Genomic DNA, 27,736 nt, shown 5'->3' with positions numbered 1-27,736 from the left:
CTGCTGCTAGAACTATACCAAACATCTTTTATTTTTATTTTGTAGCCTGAAGATTTGCGGGATATCATAGAAAAGGCCAGGGAAATGGAGCAGAACTATGGACACTATTTTGATGCAGCAATTGTTAATACGGACTTGGAAAAGGCATATCAAGAGTTAATTCGCCTCATAAATAAACTTGACACAGAACCTCAGTGGGTCCCGTCTTCATGGCTTCGGTGAAAACAAATAACAGGACATTTTTTTAAAATGAAAGTTTATCAGAAAATGATGATTAACTCGAGCAGTAGAGGGTGGGGTTGGGGGTTGGCAGGGATTGACTATTGAACATTCCAGTTTATGCCAGAAATTGGCAGTAGAAATACTTGTATAATTACTATTATGGAAGCTATTTATAATGTAAATATAGATACTCTTCTGTCATTAGCTATCTCTGAATCGCACTGTATATATACATGTCTTCAGACTACAGATTTAACCTTTTTAGGTGCAGTATTTTTTATTTTGTTTAGGTTACAGCCTCGATCGATGATAATTTGACACACACTGTTCAGGGTCTTTTTGTGAGGAAAAGTATGCCTATATTTTTTATGGAAAATAGAATTCACGAATTCCACAGCATAGATTTTTTTACATTATAATAGATTCTGGTTTGTCATAACAGAAAGACACTTTAGTTTTGGGCAGTTTTGCTCAGTTGAAAGACTTGATGATTTGTTTTTAAAGAGTGTATATGTGTGAACCTAATTTGTGCAGACTAATACATTGTCACTAATGATCAGCAAGTTTGATCATGGACTGGAGTAGAATTATTGAATGTAACTACTGTACATAAAGTTAATAATTGGCACAGCGTACATCCTAAGCAGCTGCCTTTTAAAAAGCGCAATCGTCAAATGTGAATATTTTAATTAAAATGACTGAGTCTGGTAGAATCTTTTACATGAAATCTAGATAGTAATGCAATTTCTCTTATTTTTGAGAATGGCTTTTAAACACTGGAATTTAATGACACTGTTTCTGGCTAAAATTCGCTGAACAATTTATGAATGATGCATGTTTTGTTTTTGTTTTATGCAAATGATTTTTCCAGTATTAAACCAGCAGAGACATTGGAGATGGTGCATTTGATACCTATTTGTTTGTATAAAGCACAGCAGCGTGTTTGAAAGGGGTTAAGCATTAATAGCTGTATAAGTAATTGGGATATTTAATTTTATTGATGGGTCAGCAGTCGGGGTTTGAGAACATGCCAATTTATCTGTACACCCTTCATTCTTTTGAAATCCTTTGGGCAAATGTTTGGATGTGCCATGTGCAAATTATGCATATTTTAACATGAGTCTATCCATATTCAGGGTACAGCCTCAGCTGGCAATATAAATACACTCTAATTATAGAAATTATTTCCAGACACTTGACCACACAGAATAATGTAAAAGTGTATTTGTAGATTTTCAATAAAACAAATCACTCCTGCCTGATTTGGAGCTCATTAAAGTGATATGCATTTTTTTTTTAAATCTTGGAAAGATCAGAAAGGGGATCGGTGAGAATGAAGTCATCCAGAACTTGAAAGTTTGATACACCCTATCCTCGTTATATGCATCTTCAGACAACGTGGATTCACAGTTATGCGTCGAACCTATTTCTATCAACTTCTCCTTATGTGCGTCCAAAACTCATAGTTAAGCGAGGCTGTTGGGACGAGAAGCACCGCTTTCCCGCCAATACAAGTCAGGGCGCACGCCTCACAGTCTCACTCCTGCCAGTCTTGCATTTTGGCAGCGTGTGGATGTTGGATCTTGCGCTCTTAAACTTTTGTTGTTATTACCTACGGTGCACTGACTTCGTGCTTGAAATATTTAACTATGCCTCCTAAGTGTCCTATGTCAAGTCCTGGGCCATCAGCCAAGTGGCAGTGAACGGCTTTAACACTTGAAAAATAAGCTGGAAATTATAAACAGGGCCGCGTCGGGTGAAGGTAACACAGCTCTGGGATGCTACTTCCACGATCAGAAACATAAAGAAAAATGCTGAGAAAATAAAAAGTGCAGTGATTGATTCCTCACAAGTGTCTTCAAAGATAGTTACCAAGTGCATAACCGGATTATGACAAAAATGGAGAAAATGTTGAGTTTGTACATTGAGAATGAAACAAAGAAAAAAACAACACCCAGTTCCAATCATCTTCGTGTGAAAGCTTTGGAAATTTATGGTCACCTTTGTTCAGAGGCTAGTGAGGAAGTGTCAAGTGACATAGTTAGCTTTAGTTCAAGTAGGGGATGGTTTTCTAAGTTTGTTAATCGACACAGGCTTCACAACTTAGCTGTGCGTGGTGAGCGAGCTAGTGCTGACCACAAAGCTGCTGAACGCTACCCTTTGTAGTTGCGGGCTATGATAGCTGAGTTAGGCATCACACCAAAGCAGGTGTTTAATGCAGACGAGACCAGGCTTTTTTTGGAAGTGTATGCCGAAACGCACTTAAATATGTAAGGATGAAAAGACTGCGTCAGGTTTCAAGGCAGCAAAGGATAAGTTAACTCTGTCTATGTGTTCCAATGTCGAAGGAGACTGTAAAATGAAGCCCGTCTTAGTTTACCATTCACTAAACCCCCATGCTCTGAAGGGTTTGAGTAAGAATATGCTTCCTGTCCACTGGGCAGCTAACAAGAAAGCATAGGTCACTGGTCAAGCAACAGTGAAGCAACTGGCAGAATTTTTTAAGGCTGCGGAACACTTGGCACAAATGGTAATGGGCATGGACCCAGGTTTAGAACAGAGTCAGCATTTCAGTTGTTCCCTGCAGTCAATCCTTCTTCCATACAAGCAAATTTATGCTGAAAAACAAAATGCTGCCAAGCAAACAACCCTCATGCTGCATTTTACAGTGATATGAGATACCTGTTTCCTTTATACACAGCCAGTTTGCACTAACTTGAGTACATTTTTGTTTTAACAAAGCTGTTGTAAAAACCCCAAGCTTGTTCCCAAGATAATTCCCAGTGCTTTACGGACATGGGAAGTGTCTCATTGAAGGGTCTCGGCCCTAACATCAACTGTGTACACTTTTCTATAGATGCTGCCTGGCCTACTGAGTTCCTCCAGCATTTTGTGTGAATTCCCAGTGCTTACTGTTCACTGCCAATTTACATTGACATCTCTAGCAATTCTTTCATCTTATGCACTTTCCAGCTCACTCCAATATGCAACCTGTATGCTACAGTCATCAATATGTACACCTCAACTTTGGAATGAACTGACTCTCCTCAGAACTTCAATGCCAAGGTTGGAAAAGGCACAGTCCTCTGGTAGGGCATGATTGGTTAGGAGAGAGTTGTTGAGGCTAACTTCATTGGAAGTAATCTTGGAGCAAAATGCTTGGAACATAGTCTTGTCATAATTCACAAACGAGAACATCTGCGGATGCTGGAAATCCGAGCAACACACACTTTATGCTGGAGGAACTCAGCATCTGGAGAAAAAAGTACAGCCAACGTTTTGGGCTGAAACCCTTTGGCAGGACGTCAAGTCAGAGAGATTGACAGATGAATGGCTTCACATATTTCTAGCACAGCAAAAATGAAATTGCACCTTTGGCTCAGAGAAGGAGGAGTATTTGAACATCAAGACCTCGCCCCAATGCAGAAGTTAATGTTCTGCCAGATAGTATTATTCCTGCCGAAGGGTTTCAGCCTGAAATGTCAACAGTACTTTTTCTTTCCATAGATTCTACTTGGACTGCTGAGGTCTTCCTGCAGCATTTTGTGTGTCTTGTCATAACTAATGTTTTTTTTTAACTAGAGACTATGAAAAGGCTCACTGCAACACCCTTATGACGCCTTTGAACTAAAAACGCTCAATGTAATTATTTGATGATCAAATTCCCTTTATCTTCAGCCTGACCCCAAAACGGGCAGGAAAAGGAGTGTTGCTGCAAGAAAACAAAACACTGAAGATTTGAAAAACTTCAAAAAGGCAGCTCTTCATGATTTACTTTGTGGAACCTTGACAAGCCCCAACCACCTGAATTAATACCTGCAAAGAAACTACTGTTTGTCTATTTGAAAGCAGCAACAGGGAGGGTGAAGAGCCAGAGGTCCTGGTACATATGGGTACCAATGACATAGGTAGGAAAAGGGATGAGGTCCTGAAAGAAGAATATAGGGAGTTGAGAAAAAGGACCGCAAAGGTAGTAATCTCGGGATTACTGCCTGTGCCACGCGACAGAGTAGGAATGCGATGAGGTGGAGGATAAATGCGTGGCTGAGGGATTGGAGCAGGGGGCAGGGATTCAAGTTTTTGGATCATTGGGACCTCTTTTGGCGCAGGTGTGACCTGTACAAAAAGGACGGGTTACACTTAAATCCTAGGGGGACCAATATCCTGGCAGGGAGATTAGCGGGGGCTACTGAGGTGACTTTAAACTAGAATGGTTGGGGGGTGGGAATCAAATTAAAGCGGCTAGGTGTGAGGAGGTTAGTTCACAACAGAGGGATGGGAACCAGTGCAGAGAGACAGAGGGGTGTAAAGTGAGCGTAGAAGCAAAAAGTACAAAGGGGAAAAGTAAAAGTGGCAGGCCGACAAATCCAGGGCAAGCATTAAAAAGGGCTAAGAGAGTTGTAAAAGAGCGCCTGAAGGCTTTATGTGTCAATGCAAGGAGCATTCGTAATAAGGTGGATGAATTGAAAGTGCAGATTGTTATTAATGATTATGATATAGTTGGGATCACAGAGACATGGCTCCAGGGTGACCAGGGATGGGAGCTCAACGTTCAGGGATATTCAATATTCAGGAGGGATAGACATGAAGGAAGGGGAGGTGGGGTGGCGTTGCTGGTTAAAAAAGAGATTAACGCAATAGAAAGGAAGGACATAAACCGGGAAGATGTGGAATCGATATGGGTAGAGCTGCGTAACACTAAGGGGCAGAAGACGCTGGTGGGAGTTGTGTACAGGCCACCTAACAGTAGTAGTGAGGTCGGAGATGGTATTAAACAGGAAATTAGAAATGTGTGCAATAAAGGAACAGCAGTTATAATGGGTGACTTCAATCTACATGTAGACTGGGTGAACCAAATTGGTAAAGGTGCTGAGGAAGAGGATTTCTTGGAATGTATGCGGGATGGTTTTTTGAACCAACATGTCGAGGAACCGACTAGAGAGCAGGCTATTCTGGACTGGGTTTTGAGCAATGAGGAAGGATTAATTAGCGATCTTGTCGTGAGAGGCCCCTTGGGTAAGAGTGACCATAATATGGTGGAATTCTTCATTAACATGGAGAGTGACGTAGTTAATTCAGAAACAAAGGTTCTGAACTTAAAGAGGGGTAACTTTGAAGGTATGAGACGTGAATTAGCTAAGATAGACTGGCAAATGACACTTCAAGGATTGACGGTGGATATGCAATGGCAGGCATTTAAAGGTTGCATGGATGAACTACAACAATTGTTCATCCCAGTTTGGCAAAAGAATAAATCAAGGAAGGTAGTGCACCCGTGGCTGACAAGAGAAATTAGGGATAGTATCAATTCCAAAGAAGTAGCATACAAATTAGCCAGAGAAAGTGGCTCACCTGAGGACTGGGAGAAATTCAGAGTTCAGCAGAGGAGGACAAAGGGCTTAATTAGGAAGGGGAAAAAAGATTATGAGAGAAAACTGGCAGAGAACATAAAAACGGACTGTAAAAGCTTTTATAGATATGTAAAAAGGAAAAGACTGATAAAGACAAATGTAGGTCCCCTGCAAACAGAAACAGGTGAATTGATTATGGGGAGCAAGGACATGGCAGACCAATTGAATAATTACTTTGGTTCTGTCTTCACTAAGGAGGACATAAATAATCTTCCAGAAATAGTAAGGGACAGAGGGTCCAGTGAGATGGAGGAACTGAGCGAAATACATGTTAGTAGGGAAGTGGTGTTAGGTAAATTGAAGGGATTGAAGGCAGATAAATCCCCAGGGCCAGATGGTCTGCATCCCAGAGTGCTTAAGGAAGTGGCCCAAGAAATAGTGGATGCATTAGTGATAATTTTTCAAAACTCGTTAGATTCTGGACTAGTTCCTGAGGATTGGAGGGTGGCTAATGTAACCCCACTTTTTAAAAAAGGAGGGAGAGAGAAACCGGGGAATTATAGGCCGGTTAGCCTAACGTCGGTGGTGGGGAAACTGCTGGAGTCAGTTATCAAGGATGTGATAACAGCACATTTGGAAAGCGGTGAAATGATCGGACAAAGTCAGCATGGATTTGTGAAAGGAAAATCATGTCTGACGAATCTCATAGAATTTTTTGAGGATGTAACTAGTAGAGTGGATAGGGGAGAACCAGTGGATGTGGTATATTTGGATTTTCAAAAGGCTTTTGACAAGGTCCCACACAGGAGATTAGTGTGCAAACTTAAAGCACACGGTATTGGGGGTAAGGTATTGGTGTGGGTGGAGAATTGGTTAGCAGACAGGAAGCAAAGAGTGGGAATAAACGGGACCTTTTCAGAATGGCAGGCGGTGACTAGTGGGGTACCGCAAGGCTCAGTGCTGGGACCCCAGTTGTTTACAATATATATTAATGACTTGGATGAGGGAATTAAATGCAGCATCTCCAAGTTTGCGGATGACACGAAGCTGGGTGGCAGTGTTAGCAGTGAGGAGGATGCTAAGAGGATGCAGGGTGACTTGGATAGGTTGGGTGAGTGGGCAAACTCATGGCAGATGCAATTTAATGTGGATAAATGTGAAGTTATCCACTTTGGTGGCAAAAATAGGAAAAGAGATTATTATCTGAATGGTGGCCGATTAGGAAAAGGGGAGGTGCAACGAGACCTGGGTGTCATTATACACCAGTCATTGAAAGTGGGCATGCAGGTACAGCAGGTGGTGAAAAAGGCGAACGGTATGCTGGCATTTATAGCGAGAGGATTCGAGTACAGGAGCAGGGAGGTACTACTGCAGTTGTACAAGGCCTTGGTGAGACCACACCTGGAGTATTGTGTGCAGTTTTGGTCCCCTAATCTGAGGAAAGACATCTTTGCCATAGAGGGAGTACAAAGAAGGTTCACCAGATTGATTCCTGGGATGGCAGGTCTTTCATATGAAGAAAGACTGGATGAACTGGGCTTGTACTCGTTGGAATTTAGAAGATTGAGGGGGGATCTGATTGAAACGTATAAGATCCTAAAGGGATTGGACAGGCTAGATGCGGGAAGATTGTTCCCGATGTTGGGGAGGTCTAGAACGAGGGGTCACAGTTTGAGGATAGAGGGGAAGCCTTTTAGGACCGAGGTTAGGAAAAACTTCTTCACACAGAGAGTGGTGAATCTGTGGAATTCTCTGCCACAGCAAACTGTTGAGGCCAGTTCATTAGCTATGTTTAAAAGGAAGTTAGATATGGCCCTTGTGGCTACAGGGGTCAGGGGGTATGGAGGGAAGGCTGGGTTCTGAGTTGGATGATCAGCCATGATCATAATAAATGGCGGTGCAGGCTCGAAGGGCCGAATGGCCTACTCCTGCACCTATTTTCTATGTCTATGTCTAACACTGGTTTGAGAACAAGAGATCTAGGACCTCATTAGCCACAAAGCCAATTAGATTGAGGTTTTGAAAAATCAATCAAGAAAAAACCGATAGAGCGCAGCAAGTCAGAGAGATCGACAGATGAATGGTTTCACATATCTCCAGGCGCAGCAAAAATGAAATTGCGCCTTTGACTGAGAGAAGGTAGAGTGTTTGAACATCAAGACCTCACACTGATGCAGAAGTTCATGTTCTGCCAGATACTATTGTTTAATGCCCTCCAGTTCCAAGTCATAGGCTACCCACTACAGAGACTCAAAACACTGGAAAAGTATCACCAATGCTGTATCTGTAAAACCTTCCCAAATTTACTGGCTAGGCGTGAACCAGCATCTGAATTTTTACCTGAATTAATTTCCCTTGCACTGTAACTTTAAATGAACTTAGTTGGTTCTGTTGAAGGGCTGCATTGTTTGCTAGTCTAGCAGCTGTGTCCCGAAATGATAAACTCCATTTCAGAATAATACGTGGCAGGACAAGAAAATACTGAATTTTCAAAGCCTTCAAAATGACCAAGTGACATGGGGGATTCTGTGGCCCATAACTGTTCTAAATTCAAGTAAAATATTTGAAAAGGCAGTGAGAATTTCAGGTGCAAAAGTGCATCGTTAAATGATAGTTCACCACCACCTTTAAGATTGATGGTGGACCCCAAAGATCCCAGACTGGCCTCATCAGCCATTTTACAATTGGAGAAGAAGCCATACTTGATCCCAAGGGAGTGTCAAGATGAGCACATAGTAAGTACACATTGAACTTTTGCAAATCCTTATTTGTTGGTTGACGTTGAAGTGCTGTTATGATTACAAAGGCTAAGACAGATTAAAAGAATTGAGAAAAATAATTAACATCAGGAAAAAATTTGAATTGATTTTTCTAATGTTAAGTTTAAGGTCATGCTTTAAGTAAATTGAATAAATTCCTATTTCTATAAATACTTGTTGGGTTCTCTGCTTCTGTCTAAATAAGTTTTGATTTTCTCTATTCACATCCTTAAATCTACCTATGCCAATATGGATGCAGCTTAATGAATAAATAATCACCCATTTCCATCTTGTCAATTGAAACAATTATCCAGCCTAATCCCCTCTACCCAGCATTTGCTTTGCAGCTCTTGAGTTCACACCTCCTCAAATCTATCATTTAAGTGCAACAAATATTTCTGGTACATCGTTGCTAATGTTATCATATACCGTGGATTCCTATCGATTGGGCATTTTGTAAATCAGGGCAGCCACTTATTTCTGACAATTCTTAATAGAACAAATTGAGAAAACAGCCATGATTCCCTTTGCATATTTGGGACACTATGCCGCTTAATTGGGGCAAGACTGTTGCTGATTTGGTTCTAACTAGTATCAGTCACATGTACTTGTGCAGCCATTAGACACTACACAGTGCTTAGAGCGAACAGTTTTTGATATAGTGTCAGTTGTGTGTTTTCAAAGTGATTTTTTTTTTGTCGTTGATGTTGCCGAGAAATAAGCAGCCTGTGGCAACTGATTCCAGATTCACTACCCTCTGGCTAAAGAAATTACTCCGGTTCTAAATGGACATTCCTCTATTCTGAGGTTGTGGCTATGGTCCTAGACCTCCCCCAGCATAGGAAACATCCTCTCCACATCCACCCTACCTGCTGCCTTTCAACATTTGATAGGTTTCAATTATATCTGCTCATTCATCTGAATTCTAGCAAGTAAAGGCCCAGAGCCATCAATCACTCCTCATACGATAAATCTTTGATTCGCAGAATCATTCTCATGAACCTCTCCCAATGTCAGCACATCCTTTCTTAAATAAGGGACCTAAAACTGCTCACAATACTCCAAGTGAGGCCTCACCAGCGCCTTATAAAGCCTCAGCATTACATTCTTTTATATTCTAGTCCTCTCGATATCAATGGGAACATTGCATTTGCATTCCTCACCACCAACTCAACCTGGAAATTGATCTTTAGGGAATCCTGCATGAGGACTCCCAAGACCCTTTGCATCTAAGATTTTTTAATTTTCTGCCTCTTTAGAAAATAGTGTCTGCTTTTATTCCTTTTTGCCAAGTGCATGACCATATGTGTCCTGACACCGCTACTTCTTTGCCTATTCTCTCCAAGACTTTCTGCAGCCTCCCTTCGGGTTCCTTCATCTGCCAAATCATCCTATTCTTAATCACATTGGTGCATGGCCCAGGCAGTAATCCAGACATTGCTACGCTGGAGGTCCTGCTCTTCATCTTTCTACCTAGCTCCCTAAAATCCCTCTTCAGGATCTCGCTTTTCCTACCCATGTCATTGGTACCAATATGCACCAAGACATCTGGCCGCTCCCCCTCTAGAATGTCACAGATCCAATCTGAGATGGCCCCAGCCCGTAGGAGACAACATAGCATCTGGGGGTGTCTATTGTGTCCACAAAGTCTCATGCTTACTCCTAGTTATGGAATTCCCTATCACTGCAGCAGTAACTCAGTAGGAGCATCATCAGATAACAGCAAATTTATCATTTCGAATTAACTGGTTTAAAATAGCCAAACTATGTTCGTGTCAATTCAATTATCATGTTTTTTAAGATGTTGTAGATTTGTTCATAAGAGCATCTATTGAAAATGGCTGCTCGATTTTTTTTCTTCAAAGTGGAGAGAGGTGGGAAGGAGATATGATTATGGGAAAGCTATGCTTAGTAGGAGAGAGAACAGGCTAGATGAAGGGAAGAAGCAGTAAGAGTTTGGAGTCAAACTTCCGTTTCAATTAAATAGATACCAGTTTTCCTCAGACCAGCATAAATACTTATTATTTATAGATTTGGTTTGGTGTGCTACAGGTTTTGATGTTTAACTTTCAACTCTTCACTGCAGGATAATATCTCTTCCTTCCTTCTACGGAGAGGATATGGAAAGGTGCAAAGGTCAGAATGTTTAATTTGTTTTCCTCCCTAGTGATAATTGAATTCGCATTTTGGAAAGAACAAAACAGACACAAGTCAAAGTAAAGATAATAAAGCCGTATTGCCTCTTAAGTAAAGTACCAATACTGAATTTTATAAGTTTATGGCCACTTTGAAATGTGTAAACACTTTGAATCTAGTTCCTTTACTCTACACAATCATTCTTTTGATTAGCATTGGATCTTGAGTTATTTAATGGAGGTATAGTCATGAGAACATATGGATGTAGTTCAACAGAGAAAAGTGGGCTCTTCCTTTTACATCACTTTTCTAGTGTCCACGCTGGGTCAAATTCGGGGGTGGAAATTATCTGTATGCAGTAACTGTGCATAGATAATTTAAAAATTGAGAATTTAATTACTAACAAGGAAGATAACCAGTAGTATTTTAAAGTGATCTACCTCGTGATTATTTCACGACTTATTCAAAGAACTGCAAACACATTTCAGTATTACTTTAATTATCTTTATGCCGATTGCTCACAGAATTTGAAAGTACATGAACCAAAATATATACAAAATATTTGATCCTTTTAACACTGATTTTTCCAAAGCATTTAATCAACTTAGTTTGCAAGGAATGTGTTTTATTAGCACATTGTAAAGGATAACAGTGAATAATTATATAACCATACAGCACAATAAATGTGCAAGAATCAGATGTTTTGCTTACATAAAATAAAAACTTATGAACTTGCAAAACAGGTTCCACTTGACTAATGCAATTAGGTTTGCAAATCAACACTATTAAATAGAACACATACATAAACATCACTATTTAAATTTTAAGCTCAGTACTTGCTGCTTCAATAAATGGTATGCAATTGATTAGTCAAAGAGCAGGTCCTCATCCTTTTCATCTTCAAGCAGGTTGGCTGGTACATTATCATGGTTTAGTCTACGACCTTCCTGTTCTTTTTCTCTCTTTTCCTTCAACTGTTTTTTCTTTTCCTGGATCTTTTTCAATCTGCACATAAAGTGGACATTGCTTAATGCATTCAATAATATCTCAATCCTTAGATTTTTCTTAAAATACACAAAACAGCACTCTGGGATGCTTAACCTAGTAACAAAACCAACAGGTAGTGCAAAGAACAAAATCACACCACTTACCTGTAGAACTCCTCCCTTTCTCTTTCATCCAACTCAGTAATGATATAAGACAAAGTGCGTTCAATACGAGGAATTATCACTGAAGTAAAATAGAACAGTGAGTAGTTGTTTAGTATATGGACGGTATTTGATCATTGTTTGTTCAATTGTTCTGTGAATGCAAACTTGTTTTCTATGTTCACTTTTGACACCTACCAGTCTTAACTTTAACATTATTGCAGACTTAATAGCAGAAGTGTGTTAAAAATTACTGTACAATTTCCACTTGTCCATTTCTTTCTAGTCACTGCCTAAACAGCTATTGCCTGGTAGCACTCACATCTGCTGTGATGAAGTGCTTTAGGAAGTTGGTCATAGCTAGAATTAATTCCTACCTGAACAAGGACCTGGACCTGTTCCAATCTGTTTACTGCCACAACATATCTACCACAGATCAAGTCAAGTCAAGTCACTTTTTAATTGTCATTTTGACCATAACTGCTGGTACAGTACACAGTAAAAACAAGACAACTTTTTTCAGGACCATGGTGCTACATGAAACAATACAAAAACATCAAAAACTACACTGAACTACGTAAAACAACACAAAAACTACACTAGACTACAGACCTACCCAGGACTGCATAAAGTACACAGAACAGTGCAGGCATTACAATAAATAATAAACAAGACAATAGGCACAGCAGAGGGCAGTAGGTTGGTAGTCCGATGACTTGGGGGAAAAGACTGTTACATAAATAGATAGCTGAGTCCGGGATTCCATCCGTTTCTGTACTCCCGCCGAGTATTTCATTGAAGTCGGATGCAGTCCAATTTAATGTCCATTGGAGAGCAGCATGGACGGGGGAGCCGGCCGGCTAGGGCTTACTTTTTACCTGACACGGACTCCCACCCGCTCACCTTGCTTCCGCTTCCTCGCACACCGCTTACAACGTCCCCACCTCTGGCCACCAGCATCAGGCAACTCCGAGGACTGCAGGCCCGATTCCCTCAACAAGCCGAGGTCACGCAACTTAACCAGCAGATCTTCATGAAGGTTTGTTTTTGGGCGATCTCTGTATTGTAGCAGTATCTGACGATGGTAGATAGTTGCTCTGTTATCCATTGCCCTAAACCATAATTGTGCCTTAAAATCAAATTTAAAAACTAAATTAAAGTAGCACCAGATCCGAAAGGCCGCTGTTGCCATGCCGCGCTGCCTGCTGGATGATATTATCTCACTGGCTTTACTTCTGCCTTGGATCACATGGACAATAGCAATTCCCATATCAGGCTGCAGTTTATTTATTACCTCAGCATTCAACATCAGTACTAATCTACAAGATGTACCACGGATAGCATTCTGACTGGTTGCATCATCACCTGATATGGAGGTTCCAATGGACAGGATCTCAAGAGGCTGCAGACAATTACAGCTCCATCATGGTACAAGCCTCCCTGATAAAGTTTATGGGAATGAGGGATTCTCAGATTCCTGTAAACAATGAGTTGAGTACTGACTATGTCTGTGACTGCAGTGTGTTTGAATAGTGTCTCACAGTTGCTTTCTTTGGAGCAAGATAAGAGTTAAAGTTCACCCAGATCCACATGGCTCCTGGCTTTTCACACCTTTTGACTTTGACAAAAGGCAGTACCTGATGGAAATTAGACAGGACATTCCTTTATCAATTAAAGCATAAATTTGATGTATGTTCTTATCTTTGTAATTAAGTTGTGGCTCCAACAAACCAGGTAGGACATTCCTTTCTTTAATTAAGGTGCCTGGAGTGTCTATCAAACTGATTGTTCTTTTGTATCAGTGGCCTTATCACTTCTAACAATTCTGACATCAGACAGTGAACTTGTTGAACTGTTGGAGAGATGAGATGTTGGGTCCAAGTTCACTTGCCGGGTGAGGAGATAAGTAATGATCTTTTTGTGCTGTTGTTATTTGATCCAGCAAATTTACATTTACGTTTGGTGCTGTGACTCGGATCCCAACATAGGGAATGTCTCTCTGGGCTGAGTAAGTGACAGGGGGCTTGAAACGAACACAAATGAGTAGCTGGGTGCCCTGAGATAGTTTACCTCTGGCTACTCCTTGTGTCCGACTGAACATTTTTGCCCCTCGCCCATTGGGACTGGTACCTTGACAGGATCAGACAACCCGTTTGGATACAGAATTTAAGGTAAGCAGTTGTCTCTCTTACATTGCTGCGGGTGACAGGATATGGCCAGTTGAAATTTGATGATTCGGAAAAGGGGTTGCACATGTCTCAAGATATGGCCGGTTGAAATTTGTAAAAAAAATACGAGACTGGCAGCCCGGTAAAATTCTCACCTTGGCAGCAGAAATATGGCTGGTTGAAATTTAATGAGACAAGTTCAGGATAAAGGAGGAAAGGCCTCCAGAGTATGTGAGAGTTGTTTTTTTTTGCGAGTATTAATTGAAAACAGGCTAGCAGTTTTTGTGAGAATTAAATGCTGAGGGTGACATTAGGGAAAGAGTCGGACTGGGGACTCCGGTCAGGAGAGGCGGCCAGCGCTACCTGACTGATTTGACCACATCAGCTGCCTCCTGATAATATGGCCGGTTGAAATTGATTAAGGGGGAGGCAGGCTGGCTGGCTAAATTTCTCACCCAGTGGCTTGTGCCTAGGCCCTTGTGTTGTGTATTTTGTGTCTATAAGCTGTTTGCCTCGTTGTCTGTGTTTCGTGTATTTGGCTACTTGCTTTACTTTGTACAACACTTTGGTCAACGTGGGTTGTTTTTAAATGTGCTATACACTTGACTTGATAAATAAGAACAACTGATAAGGGAAATAATGGGACAGGCCCTTGATACAGCTGTGTGTGAACAAATACCGGATAAGAAAAGGACCTCCGGATGTTAAGTGCAGCGCCAACAAAGAAACTAGGAAAACAGCGTGGCCACCAGGGGAAACAAGCAGTAAATTTAATTTGGGAAAAGAATTCCGGTAAAAAGTGGAAATTATTGATTAAAGAATGGAAAGGTACAGCCTACACTAAATGGAATGGTACCCTACTGGCCAGCTGGAGGAATAATACATGTGATAAAGGGATAGAGGTATGTACGGCAGAAAGAACTCCCAAGAGTTGGGAGACACTGCAGGCAGAGTGCTAATGGGTAGAAGGGAGAAGAAAGCAAGAACGAGAAACAAAGAACACAGGCAACAGCAGAAAAGACAGACAGGAAGGTTTAAAATTGGCCATGCCGCGTGTGAAGATCTAGGGCCAATATGGGATCCCGAACCCATATCTGGCATACCGACCCTGTTTAAGGACAGTGACCGCGATGAGGATTGGGCACCCACCTTATCCCCCACCTTACCAGAGATCGAGTGCACCCAGTGCTTCCGAACCCCAATCCTCCCAGTACTCGGATACAGTGGCCGCTCGGGTAGAACAGCAGCGGCAGGGAAGGGAAGAATCCAATAAAACCCCAGAGTTAAGGGCTCCACAGAGACAATTGCCTACCCAAATGCTGCCCAGTCCACGAGCAGCCGAGGAGGACATCCCTCCGTAACTCTTGTATGAACTCTGGAAGCCTCAAGAGATGGTAACGATCATGAATCAGGCCCCCGATAGAAAAGAACCAGCACAGTTTGTTTAGTATGTCCGCAGTACTATACAAATGTATAATGCGACCCCACAAGATTTATTTGATCTTTGCTGCACTGTTCTCTCATCTGATGAGGGGCGGAAATGGAAGGCAGAATTAAGATATCAAACCTATCAGGAGTCACAGGTGGGAATCCACAATGAGAATGAACAAACAGACCGGATTATTCAAGCCTTGGGGAAGGCTCTCTAACAACCTCTAAGTATCACTAAAGTACTTGAATGCAAACCTGAGCCTGGGACTTTCGTAGGAGACCAAGCCTTTAATAATGGGAATCCGTTCCCCCAGTTTAATGCCCTACTGCTCAAGTGCTTACCAACTAAGTTAGCTAACAGGATTAAAACTAATAATATGGATTAGCCTGACAATAACCGAAATCGAATGCGACAAGCTTTAACATATTACTGGGACCTAGCTTTCAAATTCCGATCAACCCTGAAGGGAACTAACATTAAAGGTGAATATGTTCAGCAGGAAGAAGGATGCGAGAGGGCTATATCTGGGAAGCAGAAATGGGAACAAAAACCTACCAAGGGACAGGTGGGGACAACAACCTGATGAAAGATTGACAAGCAAGGATGCTTCCTACCGTGAGTACCACCCCTCAGGAAGAGCCCAATATAATATTGCAAGATTATGCAATTCTAATTCCATTTATGATGGTATAGGAAAAGGGATACTGGCTGTGCGACGCTACAATCACTCTGGGTTTGAAGGCACGGAACGTACATATTCACATACCCAGCCACTGCAGGTGGAAATCCAGGGACCCAGTGTGAGGTTTCCTTTACAGTCACCATCAGTCTGGGGTGTAATCTAGCAGAGTGAGACTTGCTCTGTCCGTTGGAAGTCGAGTTTCTATGCACGGACAAGGGCATCACCCTGGGACTAACGAACAACCAACCCCCCCAGTGGTGGACACTTAATTTGGACTCCACTACATTTGAACCCCTTCTGGCAGAGGCAGACCCTCGTACTCAACTGAGGAAAACCAGTATTATGCACCCCTCGAGGGACAGAAGTTCCCACTCACGGTGATTGGAGAGGTTAAAGGAAGAGAGGGCAGTGCATTACTGGCCAAAGTTCTGGGTTTCCTTTGGCGACAGACAGGACTGGTGGTTCCCCATACCACCGTTAGGCTTTGCCCTGGGTTCCTTACCTACACCCTGACGAAACAAACCTCCAGCACCGAGGGAGACTGGCAAGACTTGGTGGCGGGCCAACTCCGATACTGGAAGGAGTCAAAGGTGAAGATGGGACATCTGGTAAGACGAGTCCCCAACCTTTTTTGCGCTGCGGACCGGCTTAAGATTGCCAATATTCTTGCGGACCGGGGGGGGGGGGGCCACGGGTAGGGTTGCCAACGGACAAGAGTAGTGTTTGCCCTGAGAAAGACTACAATGACCATGAAGCCTTGCGCAGTGCGCATGCATGACCTGCGCATGCGTGTACCTGCCGACATCATTCTCTGCAAACCGTTTTTGGCGATTCTGTTCGGGGGTGGGGGGGGCGGGGTGTTAATCACGACCGGAATATTGGTAATAAGTGGCTAATACACTCAATTTCTTTTCTGAAAGGGTTTATCTAACGAATTTAATATTAAACACACAGTGCTCATTTTCCTCGCATGAGTATATTGATGTCAATCATCAGAGAGGACGGGGAGCTTGAAGTATGTGTTGAAAGAACTTCCAGTAGAAGTGGTAGAGGCAGGTTCGATATTATCATTTAAAGTTAAATTGGATGGGTATATGGACAGGAAAGGAATGGAGGGTTATGGGCTGAGTGCAGGTCGGTGAGACTAGGTGAGAGTAGCTTTCGGCATGGACTAGAAGGGCCGAGATCGCCTATTTCCGTGCTGTAATTGTTATATGGTTATATAAGTCACTTATAATAGCATCATAACATTTTAAGTAACATTTGGATATTAAACATACAGCGCATAGTTTCCTCGTATGAACATATAAAATCATTGCAACGCACCAATATCGCTGAATCAGTGGGAGCCCTGGGCTGAATACTTGTTTCCCAGCAACAAGACGGTCCTATTGAGGGGTGATGGGAGACAGCGATACTCGAAGGGAGTTCCCTATGTCCAGTCTATTCCACAATTTAGTTTTTGTTACATTCATCGCAGAGATATGTTGGAAATGAAAGCAATGTTTTCAGTGCTTCTGTAAGCTATCTCAGGATATTCAGCCTTGACTTTGATCCAGAATGCCGGCAGAGATGTTATGTCAAACACACTTTTCAGTGCAAGCTGGAGGAGTTGATCTCCTTCCCGCGCTGACATGGATGACGTGTGCGTAATGGCGTGACAGGGAATGAGGAAAGGTGCAGCCGACTCATATAGCTAAGTCATATCGTTTCGCTGCGGCCCAGTAGCGCATGCTTTGTGGCCCGGTACCGGTCCGCGACCCGGTGGTTGGGGACCGCTGTGGTAAGACACTCTTTTAATATTGACCGAACCCAAGACGTTGTACCACATCTCTGGGCAATTTCAGGCCATGAAGTCGGTCGCACCAACTGCAGCCCCCCCCCACCCGTCAGATCACCGTGAAAGAAGGACAGACTCTCCCATCCCCTCCACAATACCCCCTCAAGCCCGAGGCAACATTTTATGAGGATGGAAGCTCTTTTGTGGATCCAGCAGGAAAACAATATTCTGGCTATGCAATAAGTGATGACAGTGAAGTAACTGAGCAAGTCTCCTTTGCAGCAGCTGTCTCCGCCCAGAAAGCTGAGCTACTTGCTCTGACTCATGCCTGTATCCTAGCAACAGACTAAAGTGCAGTCTAACAGTGTACTCAGTTCTGATTTTGAAGGATCCACCACAGAACCATTTCTTTGTAGAAGTCAGAGGCCCACATTTGCTTCCCTAGCCAACTGGGAAAACAAGTGGAAATAGTCATCCTTCACACCTAAATGACTGCCTAAGCAGTAATACTTATTTCATAGATTAAAGAAAAGAAATACCTATTTTATTAAATTTATGAAGCTATGCAAGACTTAATTTACTTTTGTGGTATGTTAAAAAGGTTAAAAACATAGCAATTATTTCCTTACTGAAGCAAAACACAGGTACTGAAAAGATTTTGCAACTTAAATTCACAAATATGTAATTAACAATGAAATGTTTATTAAACATTACTTTGTAATATTTGGAAGACTACTATACAAGATGATTAAGAACATTTAAATAGTGAAGACAGTAGCAAAAATATATAGCTTACCATGTTCAATTGCATTTACACGTCTATTAGTGATTTTAATAGCTTCATCCAATGTCACAAATGAAGTCTAAATGAAAAGAGTACAAGTTTAATCTGCTAATAGCTGCAAACATAGGGGAAAATCAGTTTATCTAGCCAAATATACAGTGTATCTTTGATGCAGGAACCTAGCTCGTCAAATTTTCCATGTTTATAACCATCAACAGGATTTTGGTACACTTGTGGTGCACTAAGTAATGTGTACTTTTGCTAATTTAGTGTTATGTACCACAAACATTTTAAATTTAAAAAACAAGATTAGATCTATTCTTGCTTTACACAACCTCATACCTGCAATGATGCCAGTTCAACCAGAAGTTCCACAGCTTTGGCATAATTCCGCTTCAATTTAGCCAGTTGTTCTCCACCTCTGGCCAAGCCAGTCAATTCATAACCTTAAAAATTAAAAAAATTCCAGGATAACATCAGCTTAATTTATTATAACTAAACTTCTGGACAGCTAATGCATCTCCAACTGTACAACTATAGTATTTTATAACCATAATTTTGTTATACGAAACATTCAGGCTCCATGTTAATTTCTCAAAGATAGATTTTTTTTTCCCAGCAACTACTTTGCCTTGGATTATTTATGATCTGTGTTCATCCACCTCTTCATTCTCCACCTTAGAGTCAGTTGTTTTCAATCACTATTTTGCTTGATTTCTTTCTGCAATGTTTCTTTTTCCACAGTCTGGCTTGCTGGTCTTTTATCTATTACACAAATGCTTTAGCAGTGTTAGTTACACCAATGTTCAGGGAGCAGAAAAGATATAAATATGAACTAGGTTAAAGATGGAACAGCTTGATCAGGAACCACACAAGAAAGGGGACAGTTGTCATGGGATGCTCATCAGAATTCAACGGTGAGTGAAGGAGACTTTATTATGCTTTGACAATTCAAATCCTGCCTTAATACTTACTGAGAGTCTCTCTGCCTCCACCATCCCCTCAGGCAGTGTTCTGAATTTCAATATCGCTCTGGGTGTGGAAAAAATTCTCAGCCTCTTCAACTCAAACCAAGCCATCTAGCTTTTCTTCGGATTGCAGCACAACTTTCCATTTAATTCCTATGTCATGATGTAGGAGCTAATCATACCTTCCACGCTTACCACAGAACATTAATCACAAGCTACTACCAATCCAACCTTTGAGACCATTTTTCCATGACGGACCTTGTTAAAGACTCATTTGAAGTCCATTCATCCATAAATACACTCTTTTTCCCCCCCAAAGGAACAATTTTTAGAGAAAATTACCCTCCTAATAAAACAATGCCGATAATCTTTGATTCCTCCTCCCAGTATATACAAAGCCTGTCCCTCAATTTATCACCCCCTTAGCCCAATAACTTACTAACCAGACTCATTGACCTGTAATTTTTCTGTTTTTCCCCCTGAACAATTTTGAATAAAGATATCAAATTTGTTGCCCTCCAGGCATTTAGCACTTCACCCAAGGCCAAGTATTTAAATACAGCAGGGCCCTGGCATTTTCTTCCCTTGGATAACAGTAACTGCCTTGGAACTTTATCCACTTTTACTGGAATTTCACCTTCCACCCAACTCAAATTCTCCCACCTCAACAACCTCATTTATGAAAACATGATCTGCCTTCTGGTTCCACAGACTGCTTGCCCCCACGATTCTTCATGGCTCATACTTTTCTCCCCCCTCTGGCTATCCCTTTGCCCTTAATACAAAATACTTTTGAGACTTAATCTTGTCTGCCAATGATATTTGTAACCTGTTTAGCCACACTAGTTCTCAAGAACCCCAGAATACTTCTGACACTCCTGACAGGCTTTCCTCCTTTGTCTTCTATACCTAGCATTTGGTGTTTTTTTTAATCAATCCTCAAACTCTTGCCATTCAGGGTTTCTTGGACTTCCTACCTCTGCCTTTCATCCTTGCAGGAATATATTGGTCCTGACTTCTCTTTAATTTTCAAATGACTCCCACTGTCCTGTATGGACTTCACCTAGTGTTAAGGATTGTTAAGAATGAGTCACCTATGAGTCGATGACCTTCGTCTGGTCAGGGAGAGTGAGGAGGTGATAGAGAGGAGTTGCAGGCAGGTGGTCACGCCGGGGCCACGGCAGGCAGACAAGTGGGTCACGGTTAGGAGGGGGAAGGGGAAAAGTCAGGTAATAGGGAGTACCCCGGTGGCTGTGCCCCTAAACAACAGGTACTCCTGTTTGAGTACTGTTGGGGGGGGACAGCTTACCCGGGGGAAGCGACAGTGGCCGTGCCTCCGGCACAGAGTCTGGCCCTGTAGCTCAGAAGGGTAGGGCAAGGAAGAGGAGGGCAGTTGTGATAGGGGACTCGATAGTAAGGGGGTCAGATAGGCGATTCTGTGGACACAGTCCAGAGACCCGGATGGTAGTTTGCCTCCCTGGTGCCAGGATCCGGGATATTTCTGATCGTGTCCAAGATATCCTGAAGTGGGAGGGTGAGGAGCCAGAGGTCGTGGTACATATAGGTACCAATGACATAGGTAGAAAAAGGGATGAGGTCCTGAAAGGAGAATATAGGGAGCTAGGAAGGGAGTTGAGAAAAAGGACCGCAAAGGTAGTAATCTCGGGATTACTGCCTGTGCCATGCGATAGTGAGAGTAGGAATGCGATGAGGTGGAGGATAAATGCGTGGCTGAGGGATTGGAGCAGGGGGCAGGGATTCAAGTTTTTGGATCATTGGGACCTCTTTTGGCGCAGGCGTGACCTGTACAAAAAGGACGGGTTACACTTGAATCCTAGGGGAACCAATATCCTGGCAGGGAGATTAAAGTCACCTCAGTAGCCCCCGCTAAACTAGAATGGTTGGGGGGTGGGAATCAAATTAAAGAGGCTAGGCGTGAGGAGGTTAGTTCACAACAGGGGGATGGGAACCAGTGCAGAGAGACAGAGGGGTGTAAAGTGAGGGTAGAAGCAAAAAGTACTAAGGAGAAAAGTAAAAATGGCAGGCCGACAAATCCAGGGCAAGCATTAAAAAGGGCCACTTTTCAACATAATTGTATAAGGGCTAAGTAAGTTGTAAAAGAGTGCCTGAAGGCTTTGTGTGTCAATGCAAGGAGCATTCGTAATAAGGTGGATGAATTGAAAGTGCAGATTGTTATTAATGATTATGATATAGTTGGGATCACAGAGACATGGCTCCAGGGTGACCAGGGATGGAAGCTCAACGTTCAGGGATATTCAATATTCAGGAGGGATAGACATGAAGGAAGGGGAGGTGGGGTGGCGTTGCTGGTTAAAGAAGAGATTAATGCAATAGAAAGGAAGGACATAAGCCGGGAAGATGTGGAATCGATATGGGTAGAGCTGAAGACGCTGGTGGGAGTTGTGTACAGGCCACCTAACAGTAGTAGTGAGGTCAGAGATGGTATTAAACAGGAAATTAGAAATGTGTGCAATAAAGGAACAGCAGTTATAATGGGTGACTTCAATCTACATGTAGATTGGGTGAACCAAATTGGTAAAGGTGCTGAGGAAGAGGATTTCTTGGAATGTATGCGGGATGGTTTTTTGAACCAATATGTCGAGGAACCAACTAGAGAGCAGGCTATTCTGGACTGGGTTTTGAGCAATGAGGAAGGGTTAATTAGCAATCTTGTCGTGAGAGGCCCCTTGGGTAAGAGTGACCATAATATGGTGGAATTCTTCATTAAGATGGAGAGTGACATAGTTAATTCAGAAACAAAGGTTCTGAACTTAAAGAGGGGTAACTTTGAAGGTATGAGACGTGAATTAGGTAAGATAGACTGGCAAATGACACTTAAAGGATTGACGGTGGATATGCAATGGCAAGCATTTAAAGGTTGCATGGATGAACTACAACAATTGTTCATCCCAGTTTGGCAAAAGAATAAATCAAGGAAGGTAGTGCACCCGTGGCTGACAAGAGAAATTAGGGATAGTATCAATTCCAAAGAAGAAGCATACAAATTAGCCAGAGAAAGTGGCTCACCTGAGGGCTGGGAGAAATTCAGAGTTCAGCAGAGGAGGACAAAGGGCTTAATTAGGAAGGGGAAAAAAGATTATGAGAGAAAACTGGCAGGGAACATAAAAACGGACTGTAAAAGCTTTGATAGATATGTAAAAAGGAAAAGACTGGTAAAGACAAATGTAGGTCCCCTGCAGACAGAAACAGGTGAATTGATTATGGGGAGCAAGGACATGGCAGACCAATTGAATAATTACTTTAGTTCTGTCTTCACTAAGGAGGACATAAATAATCTTCCAGAAATAGTAAGGGACAGAGGGTCCAGTGAGACGGAGGAACTGAGCGAAATACATGTTAGTAGGGAAGTGGTGTTAGGTAAATTGAAGGGATTGAAGGCAGATAAATCCCCAGGGCCAGATGGTCTGCATCCTAGAATGCTTAAGGAAGTAGCCCAAGAAATAGTGGATGCATTAGTGATAATTTTTCAAAACTCGTTAGATTCTGGACTAGTTCCTGAGGATTGGAGGGTGGCTAATGTAACCCCACTTTTTAAAAAAGGAGGGAGAGAGAAACCGGGGAATTATAGACCGGTTAGCCTAACGTCGGTGGTGGGGAAACTGCTGGAGTCAGTTATCAAGGATGTGATAACAGCACATTTGGAAAGCGGTGAAATCATCGGACAAAGTCAGCATGGATTTGTGAAAGGAAAGTCACGTCTGACGAATCTCATAGAATTTTTTGAGGATGTAACTAGTAGAGTAGATAGGGGAGAACCAGTGGATGTGGTATATTTGGATTTTCAAAAGGCTTTTGACAAGGTCCCACACAGGAGATTAGTGTGCAAACTTAAAGCACATGGTATTGGGGGTAAGGTATTGGTGTGGGTGGAGAATTGGTTAGCAGACAGGAAGCAAAGAGTGGGAATAAACGGGACCTTTTCAGAATGGCAGGCGGTGACTAGTGGGGTACCGCAAGGCTCAGTGCTGGGACCCCAGATGTTTACAATATATATTAATGACTTGGATGAAGGAATTAAATGCAGCATCTCCAAGTTTGCGGATGACACGAAGTTGGGTGGCAGTGTTAGCAGTGAGGAGGATGCTAAGAGGATGCAGGGTGACATGGATAGGTTGGGTGAGTGGGCAAATTCATGGCAGATGCAATTTAATGTGGATAAATGTGAAGTTATCCACTTTGGTGGCAAAAATAGGAAAATAGATTATTATCTGAATGGTGGCCGATTAGGAAAAGGGGAGGTGCAACGAGACCTGGGTGTCATTATACACCAGTCATTGAAAGTGGGCATGCAGGTACAGCAGGCGGTGAAAAAGGCGAACGGTATGCTGGCATTTATAGCGAGAGGATTCGAGTACAGGAGCAGGGAGGTACTACTGCAGTTGTACAAGGCCTTGGTGAGACCACACCTGGAGTATTGTGTGCAGTTTTGGTCCCCTAATCTGAGGAAAGACATCCTTGCCATAGAGGGAGTACAAAGAAGGTTCACCAGATTGATTCCTGGGATGGCAGGACTTTCATATGAAGAAAGACTGGATGAACTGGGCTTGTACTCGTTGGAATTTAGAAGATTGAGGGGGGATCTGATTGAAACGTATAAAATCCTAAAGGGATTGGACAGGCTAGATGCAGGAAGATTGTTCCTGATGTTGGGGAAGTCCAGAACGAGGGGCCACAGTTTGAGGATAGAGGGGAAGCCTTTTAGGACCGAGATTAGGAAAAACTTCTTCACAGAGAGTGGTGAATCTGTGGAATTCTCTGCCACAGGAAAGTTGAGGCCAGTTCATTGGCTATATTTAAGAGGGAGTTAGATATGGCCCTTGTGGCTACGGGGGTCGGGGGGTATGGAGGGAAGGCTGGGGCGGGGTTCTGAGTTGGATGATCAGCCATGATCATAATAAATGGCGGTGCAGGCTCGAAGGGCCGAATGGCCTACTCCTGCACCTATTTTCTATGTTTCTATAAGCAGGAGTTATAGATTACCAGTCAGCAAAATAAATGAGGACCAATCTTTAAATTATTTCAAATCTAACCATTAGAAGCAGCAATTCAGTTGATATTACAAGATAATTACATCAAGGAATGCACTGAAGACAGTACGCTACCAACTTGGGAGGTTTCTTAAGAGATTCGGTTTGGAAACATGACCATGAGACATTCTCAAGTAAACTGGCCAAACGTGCAGACAACAGGGTTATTTTAATCATTATTGGGCCAGAGACCAAAGTGGTATCAGTCTGGCTTTTACCATTTGGCATATTAGCATGGGAATAGGCATGGATTGTTTATGTACCCGATAATCACTCAGTATGGTGTGAAATCTGTATGTAGATTTTCTTGTGTTCAGATTTTCTTGTGTTTTTGAGACAAAAACGTTTGATAATCTTGTCACTAAACATGTGTTCCCAATGTAAATAATTCTATGTGGAACTATTTGTGTACACCCAAAAGATTTAAGTAAATTGTGCAATTATAACAATAGAAATTGTGTTCAATCAGCCACTGTAACCTTTGTTCTTAAAGGGTGTATAAACTCAATCAACATTGAGTTCAGGGGGATCTGCTACTACTGTTTGCTTGGGGTGCTGAATAAAGATCTGATGTTGCAGCTACAATTCTAATCTCTGTGCAGTTCATTGAAAGTCACAACAACCTACTTCCAGCTTTCACTCAATTAAGTATTTTACTGTCCAGACAGATCTTATCCTACCTTGAGATTTGCAAAGTGATGGTCACTAATTCCACGAACTAACACAGACTCAATGGGCTGAAATGGCCTGCTTCTATGGCTTAATATGCAAATTCCAAAATGCTCTCCTATTCACATTAATACTCGCCCAGCTGCATGTTGTAAGATTAGGCACAGTACTGCCTCTTCTCTACTAGAATTATCTACATGTTCTCTCAAATGGCTTTCAGGGATGCTGCATTGAGAAACTATCCCGTTCACATAAAGGCAATCTCAATCAATATTGGAAACAAAATGCCTTCTAAAAGCCTATTATCGTTACACCTTTGATTTGCCCACACATCTGCACCCACTTCCTGCTTGACTGTTAGGATATCTTTCAGATAACCCCCAAAAAAATCACTTTTTATTTCCACCTCTATCCCCTTACTCAAAGGTTCTTCTAGAATCTCATCCCACATTACTGTAGAAATGGTCTCTAATCAACAATGCCATCCCACATTATATCCTCACTGTCATACCTGAAGATGTTTAACCCTGGAGTGGTAGGTTGCCAGTACTAGCTTTCTTTTGCCTGTTATAGCAATAATATCATATTCCATGTTCTAATCAACAGTCAGTTCATCTGCATTGCAAGTCAGACTGCACTGTATCATTGCATCCTGCCCTATGATACCCATATCTACTCTCCCTACTGCAACAACTTTGCTTCCTTTTTAATATTTGACTGTACTCTATTTGTACCCTATACTTTTGCCAATTTAGTTTAAATCCTTCCTCTTAGGATTAGCAAACCTCCCAAGAATGTGTGATCCACTTGCAGGTACATTACATGGGCATATTAAAAGCAGAGGTTGATAGGTTCTTGATTAGTAAGGGTGTCAAAGGATCTGGGTAGAAAGCTGGAGAATGCGGTTGAGAGGGATAATAAATCAGGCAATACAGAACGGTAGAGCAGACTCTGGGCTGAAAGGCCTAATTCTCCCATGTCTTATGTCTTAACCTTATTTTCAATTCAGCATCATCTTTTATCAACCATCGGATTATGCCTTTCTCATGAATTCCCCTTTTTGACTGGGATAAACTTGCAGAACATCACAGAGCAGCAGTTTGAGTATTTCCATAGAACCAGGCCCTATCGCCCTGCTGGTATCCCAGTTGGCTGCATTCGGCTCCTAACCCTCCAAGAGCTTCCCCTCCATGTACCTATCCAAATGCCTTTTAAATGTTGTACTGGTACCTACCATGACCACTTGCTCAGGCAGCTCACTCCAGGTACTCATTACCCTTTGTAAAGAAGTTGCTCTCAGGTCTCTTTAATCTCTCCCCTCTTATCCTGCATCTGTGCCCTCTAGTTTTGGACTCCCCGCCCCTGGGGAAAAAGATCATGACTGCTCACCTTACCCATTTACTTCATGATTTTATAAACTTCAGTGAGGTCACTCCTCATTCTCCCACGCTCCAAGGAATAGAGATCCGGCAGAATCAGTCAGGTTTATTATCACCGGCATGTGTCACGAAATGTTAACTTAACAGTAGTTCAATGCAATACATGATCATAAAAAGACAAAACAAAATAAATATATACCTGTATATATTCTACACTCCTCCCATCCGGTAGGCGCTACAGGAGCCTCCACTCCCGCACCAGCAGGCACAGGAAGAGCTTCTTCCTTGAGGCTGTGACCCTGCTGAACCTCATATGCACCCATATTGTACTGTCTCAGTACTTTTATATTTGTGTGCTGTAGCACTTAACTTTAATTTGCAGATATTTTGTAAATAACACTATTCTTTGCATTTCTGGTTAGATGCTAACTGCATTTCATTGGCTCTGTATCTGTACTCAGCACAATGACAATAAAGTTGTATCTAATCTAATCTAATATTAAATAGATCTAAATTCGTGCAAAAGCAGTAAGAATATATATTAAAAAGTGAGGTAGTGTTCATGGGCTCAATGTCCATTTATGAATCATATGGCAGAGGGGGAAGAAGCTGGTTCTGAATGTGAGTGTGTGCCTTCAGTCTTCTGTACCTCCTTCCTGATGGTAACAATAAGAGGGTATGCCCTGGGTGATGGGGGTCCTTAATAATGGATGTCACCTTTCAGGCACTGCTCCTTGAAGATGTCTTGGATGCTATGGAGGCTAGTACCCAAGATGGAGCTGACTAATTCTACAAATATCTGTAGCTGCTTTCAGTACTGTGCAGTAGCACCCACCACCCCCATATCAGACAGTGATGCAGCCAGTCAGAATGCTCTCCATGGTACATCTACAGAAGTTATTGAGTGTTTCAGGTGACAAACCAAATCTCTTCAAACTCCTAATGAAATATAGCCGCTGTCATCTTCTTTATATCTGCATTGGTATGTTGGGACCAGGATCGATCTTCAGAGATCTTGACACCCAGGGTATGAGTCCACCATAATGCACTTAAAGGCTGCAAATACTTCCTTCCTCATACTTACATTTCTCAAGACTTCACTGTTTATTACCCTCATTTCTCTGGCATCTATGATATTCTCCTTTGTAAATAGAGGAGAAAAAGACATTAAAAATCTCGGCCATCTCCT

The 27,736-nt window shown here is 42.1% G+C and overlaps 2 protein-coding genes across 5 annotated transcripts in view; one reads left to right on the top strand and one right to left on the bottom strand.

The window, feature by feature from the left end:
* Positions 1-1,609, top strand: part of LOC134348317 (protein PALS1-like) — an 84,513-nt gene extending 82,904 nt beyond the window's left edge. For all 4 annotated transcript variants that reach the window (XM_063051523.1, XM_063051498.1, XM_063051515.1 and 1 more), the window contains exon 15: positions 46-1,609. In XM_063051523.1, the coding sequence (XP_062907593.1) occupies positions 46-222 (177 nt within the window). In that variant the 3' untranslated portion in view covers positions 223-1,609. The remainder of the gene's footprint in view (positions 1-45) is intronic.
* A 9,328-nt stretch (positions 1,610-10,937) lies between these two features.
* The window catches only part of atp6v1d (ATPase H+ transporting V1 subunit D), a 38,521-nt gene continuing 21,722 nt past the window's right edge, over positions 10,938-27,736 (bottom strand). The window contains exons 6-9 of the mRNA XM_063051369.1: positions 18,805-18,908; positions 18,475-18,541; positions 11,620-11,698; positions 10,938-11,473 (exon numbers count right to left, since the gene is read on the bottom strand). Coding sequence (XP_062907439.1) covers positions 11,335-11,473; positions 11,620-11,698; positions 18,475-18,541; positions 18,805-18,908 — 389 coding nt within the window. The 3' untranslated portion in view covers positions 10,938-11,334. The remainder of the gene's footprint in view (positions 11,474-11,619; positions 11,699-18,474; positions 18,542-18,804; positions 18,909-27,736) is intronic.

This window comes from Mobula hypostoma, chromosome 1 (genome assembly GCF_963921235.1).
Source record: "Mobula hypostoma chromosome 1, sMobHyp1.1, whole genome shotgun sequence".
Lineage (NCBI taxonomy): Eukaryota > Metazoa > Chordata > Chondrichthyes > Myliobatiformes > Myliobatidae > Mobula > Mobula hypostoma.
The sequence above is the reverse complement of the archived record's forward strand: the minus strand, read 5'-3'. Positions and strand labels throughout refer to the sequence as shown.